At 36.4% G+C, this 9,239-nt stretch overlaps 1 protein-coding gene across 6 annotated transcripts in view; it reads right to left on the bottom strand.

Moving 5' to 3' along the window:
• Window positions 1–622: 622 nt before the first annotated feature.
• Window positions 623–9,239, bottom strand: part of LOC144966552 (uncharacterized) — a 15,378-nt gene continuing 6,761 nt past the window's right edge. For all 6 annotated transcript variants that reach the window (XM_078903209.1, XM_078903213.1, XM_078903212.1 and 3 more), the window contains exons 4-6: window positions 6,484–6,621; window positions 3,902–3,986; window positions 623–2,001 (exon numbers count right to left, since the gene is read on the bottom strand). In XM_078903209.1, coding sequence (XP_078759335.1) covers window positions 1,771–2,001; window positions 3,902–3,986; window positions 6,484–6,621 — 454 coding nt within the window. In that variant the 3' untranslated portion in view covers window positions 623–1,770. The remainder of the gene's footprint in view (window positions 2,002–3,901; window positions 3,987–6,483; window positions 6,622–9,239) is intronic.

Raw genomic sequence — 9,239 nt, 5'->3', positions numbered from 1 at the left:
GCCACAAGTTTGCATCGTGGTGACGATTTCTATTTGATATGGGAGAGAATCGATACCATATTTACATTGCACAAAATATGAAGTTCGTAATTCATATCGAAATTCATTATTTCGAGTCCAATTTATTACGGCGTTTTGAGACGGCGGGTCACAAATAAACTTCAAATCATATTGGATTTTTTTTTACATATTGATTATAATGAAAACTTTAAAACGTATCAATATTCATAATTTAAAACGCCATAAATTAGCGTCATTTGCTTGCCATATTTCCAACTGTAATTGGGACATAATATGTTGGGACAATGAACATGCAAAACAATTGGTCTTATAGCCAATAGTGTATCAGGTTTGAATTAAGTTTATACGTTTCATCGAGAAAAACGAATAACGCATTTTAGAGTGCTACAAGACCAAATTTAAAACATTTGACAAGTTTAATTATAATTCGACTTTTTGAGCTTGAGCTTGAGATATATACGAGTATATATATATATATATATATATATATATATATATAATATATATATATATATATATAATATATATATATATGTATATATATATATATAATATATATATATATGTGTATATATATATATATATATATATATATATATATATATATACATATAAATATAGCATAATATCCACTAGACGTGCTCAAAGAGCTTTAAAAAGGTTTCTTGACCAAGAGCAACACGTAACGTCGAACGAAGCATGGCACCTGTTAGGCGATAGTACAATTTTTTTCCGATAGAGACAACACTGATAACGGCCGGTACTCATTTTACACATGAGTAGGTTGAGAGAATGTGAGTAAAGAGGTTTTCTAAGGACTCAATTATGCGTCGAGCGAGCCTCGAACCCAGGACATTCCGATCCGAGTGTCATATCACAAAACCACACAGGCACACCAAGCTTATCCCGTCATTATACCGTTTTGAGGCTATGGACCACATTTAAAAGTTTGAAAAAAGTTTGAAAAGCGTAAAAAAATGCAAATATTCAGAGAAAGAGGGGGGGGGGGTGGAGGGGGGGGGAGTTATAATATAAGGTGCACTTGAAATGGAAACTCTCTCTCTCTCTCTCTCTCTCTCTCTCTCTCTCTCTCTTTCTCTCTCTCTCTCACACACACACACATACTATATATATATGTATATGTATATATATATATATATATATATATATATATATATAAATAAATAAATATATTATATCGTTGGTTGATGGGAGTTAGCATCCACTCTAGTAATGTATTTGCATCGGTTATCATTATTTTTTAAACAAGTTTTTTTCTATATTTTATGAAGACGACCTTTTGCCGTACGCAACGCTAACACTCATGAAGTGGAATTAATGAACGTAATATTCAAGGGATGAAAATATCAACATTGTCAAACATTAATTTCGTAAAAAAAAAATGAGCATTTATATAGCGCAATATCCACTTAACGTGCTCAATGCGCTTTACAAGGGGTCCCTGGTCAACAGCAACATTTAACATGTAGCACCAGACATGACGCCTGTTAGGCGATATTACAATTTTTCGGACAAAGACAACGCTGTTAACGGCCAGGTACTCATTTTACACCTGAGTACGGTGAGAGAATGTGAGTAAAGAGTCTTTTCCAAGGACTCAACTATGCGCCGAGCGAGGCTCGAACCCAGGACCTTCCGATCCGAAAGCGAGTGTCATACCACTAGACCACATAGCCGCACGATATATATTATATCAATAAACTAGATTTGCACACTTTATCTGTTAAATTAATCCTGGAGGTCATTATTCTGTGACCCTAGAAGGGGCGAGTTCTCGTCGGCAGGTCTGGACAGATCCGAGGACGCATTAGGGGGCGTGCTGGGCGGAAGAGGCGTGACTTCACGATGTAGTACACCGGGTTGTGTGTCAGCTGGGCGAGTCGAGCGCGGCAAGATCAAGGCGATTCCGTAGAGGAGTACAATGATGAAGGCTAAAGGTACTAAAGACCAGAACCCGAGCTGTGGGCGAGACAAAATTGATAAATCGTGCAGTTTAAAATGAGATAATCGGATTAAAACTAATTTTACCTTCAAAATATTAATTAAAATCAACGAAAACAAATCTAGGCACACACTATTGTTTCGCATGAAGCCTCGAAGTTCAGATGTCCTAGGACTAAAACGCAAATAAGCGCAATTTGTCTTATTTTCCTTTGTTTAAAAACTATTTTCCTCTCCCCCAGCCCCCCCCCCCCTCTCCCTGGGTAGCTAGAATTTATATTTGATCTGGAATAAGGTACTTTGAAAATATATCAGGGTTCCTGTCCGAGGTGTTCAGAGGATCTCATCCCTTAAAGCCCAAATATTTACCGGTATATTTTGTGTTTTATTTTACTATCATAAAATGAACGTAATAGATTACAATTGAAGATCCCCTGAACATCTCTGACAGGAAGCCTGATCTATTTTCAAAGTACTTTATAAAGGATCTAATATTAATTCTACATACGCGGGGAGAGGGGGAGAGTGCGAGGGGAAAATTTTAAAAAGGAAAATGAGACAAACTGCGCTCGTTTGCGTTTTAGTCCGAGGATATCTGAACCCCGAGGCTTCCTGGGAAACAATAGTATGAGCCTCGATTTGTGAAAAAGGGGAAAAAACTATTATAGGTTGAGAGCTAAACAAGCAATTTATGTGATATGAAATTGAAATTTGAGTCTATATTTGTACCCATTAAGCCGGAGTTTGCCCTGCTTTCTGAAGCAGTAAATGGATTGTAGAAATTAAACGCTACTTTTTGGGTATTACAAAGTACTTTCCGTCTTATCTAAGGGACCAAGCTACCCAATCGCGGTTGCGTGGGCAAGATGGTCAGAAAAAAGCTCGACTGCATCCGGGATTGATAGCGGCTCCTTTGTTTGTGATTTAAGTTCTTAACCACTGAAATAGCTAAACCCCAAATTCGAGCATTTACGTCTAGGGCAAAAAGAAGTCAAAACAATTTCAGCAACACGTGAACGAAGAATTGAAAGAAAGCTTGGAGGATGTTTCTTTTCAGATGTGTCGGTGTGCCTGATTCATTATTTGTGGTTATTTATCAAATAAAGTGCTGGATTTGTTTTTTTTTTTTGGATGTATTCTATAAATTTCCAGCCCTCATTAAAAAAAAAAACCTTCGTTATTTACATCATGTTAATTTCAACTGAGTGCTTCATCTTTATGGAAGTCAAAAACGAGGAAGTGAGAGGATGATTACACTGAAAAAGAGTTGGCTGCAACAGAACACGACGAACTCCTTCGTGGAGGCATACGGCAAGAGCAGTAAATGCTAACAAGTAGTACATACAGCATGCATAGAATTTACTTAGACAAGTGGATACTCATTGCAAGAAATGAGGAAACCAATTCAGGTAAAGGTCGAGAATCAACGCCTTATCGGTGGCTTTGCTGTTAATTTTTTTTCCTTTTGGCAGGAAACATTTTTCAAACACTGATTGATTAAAAATATCACAAACATGTGAAGTAGTCTGGACCCTGAGACATCAAAGAATTTTCATGAGATTTTTTGACAAACTTAGAGGTACTGAATCGCACGGTATTTGAAATACACGTTTCCTTGGCAAAAGTACTGCAATAAATATGCTCTGACCAAAATGTAATCATAATTGCGACAAATTTATCGTAGATCATGAAATACCTACCAAAGCAAGCTGAAAGCGTTTGATCAAAAGATCGGAGGTTTGAATATTATGCATGGCGTTATGTGACTTTTTCTCGTGAGGAGTTGTTTTAAAAGAACTGCTCTGATCTATAAATCACTTTAGCAGCTTTCAGAGACAAGCTTTCAAATTCAAGTCAAAACTTTCAACATATAGCCCAATACACTTGTGAAAAATATATTTTCATTTGGAATACGTACCACCTGTACTTCAATCCTGTCGTAATACCTCGTCATGTTTCGACTGTCTACCATCTTGCAGTATTTATTGGCAGCCAATTCACAGCTAAGGAACAGTATAAATAGGAAAAATAAATAGCCAAATGAGATAATGATGATGATGATGATGATGATGATGATGATGATGATGATGATGATGATGATGATGATGATGATGATGATGATGATGATGATGATGATGATGATGATGATGATGATGATGATGATAGTAAGGATCGTGATATGATTGGTGGTGATGATGATGATGACGGTGTTTTGAAGACTAAAGTTTCTAACCTACGTTCATTTTGGAATATCCCATTACTGATTGACGTAAATTAAAAAAATAAAATCAACATACCATAAGACCGGTACCCATAGCCCTTATAACGGTTTGTACAATATCCTTAGTAAAGACAACGTTGAATATGTTAGAGAATAGTGTTATCATACCATCAATTCTTTCGGTTCTAACTCCTTGGAAGTGTGTATGTAACCAGTGCTCCGGAGGACTAATAATGATTAGGTTGCATATTGAATCATAAGGTGGCATAACTATTTTAGTACCAGGATGCATAGGCAGATTTTTAAGATTACGGGACTTAAAAGATGAGGATGACGACCATCATATATTTAGACTAGAAAACAGATGCCATCACTCTGAAACCAGAAGATTAATTGCATAATGTATGTATCCAGTCCTTCGGAAGCGTGGTTTTACACTTCCAATGAGATTGGAACCAGTTATTTGACACCACACTTTTGTTCCCTATTACATGAAGGTTGACCTCTTAAGATTATACTGGACCCCAGTGAGAGGGAGGGGATGGTACTTAAATATGTGTAAAGCATTTCCTAAGGGCTTACCGCCATTGATGTGTAACTAGCACAAAGGTTAGGAAGTTTGAATTAAAAAAAAATTCCAATAGCATTCTTGTGCAGAACTTTATCTTAAAATTAAATCAACACGTTTTCGTTTTGATTTCTATTGTACATCACAAGATTTACATAACATTTTTTGTTATAGCTATAAAAATTTGACCCTGTATTGTAGAGCTCATTTTATTGATTAATATCATGTATAAAATGTACTTATTGATTTTCTTTTTATCAAAGAAAATCTATTTCTCTGTTGGGTTTAAAGTTTTGGGGAAACTTTAAAAATAAAAGGCGAGGAGAGAGGTAAACTAATGTGTGATCTGTTTAGTTCTTTGCATTCGAAAGTTTTGTGAAAGTAGGGGATATGTTGATTTTCAAAAATTACGTCAATTAGGAGTTGGGCAGTAAAAGATGACTATGCGTAGACCATTGCCCTGATGGGGATAATCTTTACATGCAGGAAAAAGGCCCGTTTAAAACAACCGTTGCCAATGTTCGGGAATCGGGCCGTGTAACAGACATTCTGTGCGAAGGTAACTACTAGAGGCAGATCTGCGTGCAAAACGTCCCGCGGTTCAGCTGATGCTGACCGTGCAAGAACAGTTCCGCATAGTTCGTGAAATAGGGTCTCACAACCACATACAATGGACTAGAAAAATTTCACAGGCGAACGGTAACCCTCTCATTACCAACCATACGATACAACCAACATTTTTTCTGTTTCAAAATTCTTTTGTACGCCATAGAATTTGTAGAAAATGAACAGTGTGTTGTAGAACACGTTTTGCGACAGAAATTATTCATCGCAAGAACTTACTGAAATTGTGTTTGAGTGATAAAAATCTATTTTTGTGTTAGTTGGATGTGAAGTTTTGGGGACAATCCTGAAAATTGCTGGTAAGGAGAGAGTTAAACAATAGATCCAATAAGTTTAGCAACAACACGTCATTCTGTTTATAAACATGGCAATAACGATTGACATCTCGACTCTCGACAATTCCCATCCCATAGAGCCTACACCACCAAATGCTTCCCGGGGGGACAATAATACTCTTGAACCCATAATATGAATCGTCCTGTCACCGCAATAGAATCCCGTGGAACAAATGCGGTCTCAAATTTAATTTCATAAAACCCGCCCAATTCCAAGAAGACGCAACGTTGAATTTTTACTTTTGTAACTGAAGTTTTAATCAAGATAATTACCGAGACTGTTAACAGTCAACAATGTTAAAACTGACGGGGCCACATAAGATATTGATTACTAAAATTATTTCTGCCAAGTTGCTATTTTCAGTTTTTAAAAGTTGTTATTTAGTGTTCAGCAATAGCGTTTCGCCTGTCAATAAATCTACCTCTACCATTCCTCTTTCAGATGGTATATAACACTTGTTGCGTATTTGTAATATCGCCAAACAGGCGTCATGTCTCGTTCTACATGTTACGTGTTGTTGTTGGCCATGGACCCTTTGTGAAGCGATTTGAGCAAGTTTAGTGGATGTTGCCCTATATAAAAGCTCACGTTTTTTTTATTTAAAGAGGGTACATTTAAATACAAATGTAACGTTACTTTTGATCATTACTGTAACAAGAAAAGTGCATGGAGCCCTTCATATGTTAAAACAGTCAAATGAATCCGACATATTTGTTACAGGAGAATAGACTATAAATCGATGTTCACTTACTCTGTATCATCTTCTTCCTTAGATACTCTCTGCTTGATGATGTCACACCAAACCATCTTGTATGTCGTCATGAAAGAGGCAATGAACACACAAAATGCCGCAATGCTTAGAGATAGGACGAGACTGACTAGCAGGAAACTGTGGAGAATAATAGAAGGAACAACGTTGACGTCACTCTGCTCTTTTTAATTATTTTAGACAGCCCGTTAATGATTAGTTTTGACTTAATTATATCAATTGGGCTATAAACGTTTTGTGTTTTGGTATGTTTCATTTGTTTGGCGGATGTTGTGAGTATTTTACCTAAGCGCATTTCATCAAGATGGATGGTCATGATATTGATGGCGGCGGCGACGACGACGACGACGATGATGATGGTGATGATGATGATGATGATGATGATGATGATGATGATGATGATGATGATGATGATGACGATGATTGCAATGATGATAGGATAATATCAGAGAAACTTGGACCATACAATCTATCCCTGCATCTTGCACTTTATTCTTTCCAATATATCTGATGTCCATAAAGTCTTTCCTTGATATCAAAGACCTTTTTCTAAAACCTTTAAAGATATTTGCATCAATTTTTCACCATCTTCGAAGGAAAAGTCTTATATTTATGCTCATTAGAATAAGAACTATATCAGGCAGCAAAATCTGCAACTGCCAAAGCCACCAGAGAGGCAAAAAGAACGTATATAAGGGAAAGAGTAGCTGAAAGCAAAGGAAATGGAAAACAACTCTGTGGGCACAAAAGAATTTTCCGCCCAACTTTCTCAACCGAGAAAAACTGTTACTGTAAATGTCTATTTAAAAAAAATAATTGAGCTTTTATATAGAGCAATATCCACTTAACGTGCTCAAAGCGCTTTACAAGGGGTCCCTGGTCAACAGCAACATTTAACATGTAGGACCAGACATGACGCCTGTTAGGCGATATTACAATTTTTCGGACAAAGACAACGCTGTTAACGGCCAGGTACTCATTTTACACCTGAGTACGGTGAGATAATGTGAGTAAAGAGTCTTTTCCAAGGACTCAACTATGCGTCGAGCGAGGCTCGAACCCAGGACCTTCCGATCCGAAAGCGAGTTTCATACCACTAGACCACATAGCCGCATTTAGATAAGCTAGAAACGTATACTGCATCCCAACTTTGTGAATATTAGCCATGGATAATATTTTAGTAAGATGATAAATATCTGACTTGGAGACAGGCGTTCGCGAATTTCTGAACGACACATTTCCAGATAGATACATTGGGAGATCTCGATAGCCTGGGTCACGTGACGTTTTTCCGTTTTGGTTTTCATTATAGGGCTACGTCAAAGAAATGGATTATTCAGAACTCAGCCAGGAACGCTTGCCATAAAAATAAAGCCTCTAATTAAATCCATCATGCCACAAAAGCTATAAAATACAGGAAGAACTAGAAAATAGGTTGAATTTGTGTGAAGCATGATTCGATGCCTTTATCTTCTATATGATAAATTGAAATAGTAAACTTGTTCTCTAAACATACTAGATATTATGACATGTCTACTTGCATGATAAAATTAATTACGATTACTTTTATGACTTTTATCTCATATTTTTATAAAAGTTGTTACCCGCCTCTTTTATTGTGATGTTATCAGGTATGAGTTTAGCTTGCTTGTTATATAATTACAATAATATATTAATATTAATCTTTTTTACGTGTCACTCTAAATGTCTGCATAAGGTTATGTGCGTAACTCCGAGCCATCACATCATTCTATATCTATATCTTTATGCTCCTCAATTCTAGACATTTACAATAGCCATTTAAAGATGAAAACTGGCTCGTAATGCTACACGATTTCAAAGATTCCGTTTTATGTCAAGCAAACGAGGGTACACACTATGCCAATAATACGGCCTTACTCGACTTTGTGAAGAGTAAAAATAATGAAACGGTATGTTCATGTCAGCATATTATCAGATCGCGTAAAACATCGAAAGGTCGGAACCGTGCAAATAGGGAGAGGAGCGGCAGATAGGGAAACTTTGAGAAGTCAACATCAATTAGAAGCAGTCTTGAATTGAACTGCTATACATGAATAAACCAATGTTCACATTGAACGGTATGCTGCCGTTGTTTTTAAAAACACAGTACATGCAATGTTAACAAAATAGCAGATACAGTGTTCTTTAATAAAACGGCAGTATGGGGTTGGTGTAAGGTGGTTTGATCAACAAGCTACGGATATATGCGTAAATATAATATGCATAATTGTCATTTCAAAAATTCACCTTGCACTTAACATGCAATCCGTGTCAATCGGATCAACACTATTACTATTTCAGAAACGATAACATCTCCCTCGTCATTGACAACTTCACTGTTCTCATTGTTGCCATCGTCACCATCATCGTTGACGTCGTCATCGCCTTTATCATCTTTAACACATTCACTATTTCTTTATATTTTCACAAGCATAGCTGTCTGTTCAATGAAGTGATGATAAGTCGATCAATTTAAATGTATGATTAAAGTGTTGAATAAAATTTGAACTCAATTTCTATTGTCTTAATAGACAATGCAGTTAATATCTTATACATTTCGCTCATTCATTTTATAATGGAGTCTTTCCTAATGATGAGAAAGGTGTATGGTTGATATAAATTTTAAAAATTGATTGTATTCAAAATAATGAGAGGAAAACTAACTGGCACCGGTTTAATGCAAGTACTCCAGCTTCATTGACATAGCTACTTACTAA

The sequence above is a fragment of the Berghia stephanieae genome, chromosome 2 (genome assembly GCF_034508935.2).
Source record: "Berghia stephanieae isolate SIO BIC M18660-M18661 chromosome 2, UCSD_Bste_1.3, whole genome shotgun sequence".
NCBI lineage: Eukaryota > Metazoa > Mollusca > Gastropoda > Nudibranchia > Aeolidiidae > Berghia > Berghia stephanieae.
The sequence above is the reverse complement of the archived record's forward strand: the minus strand, read 5'-3'. Positions and strand labels throughout refer to the sequence as shown.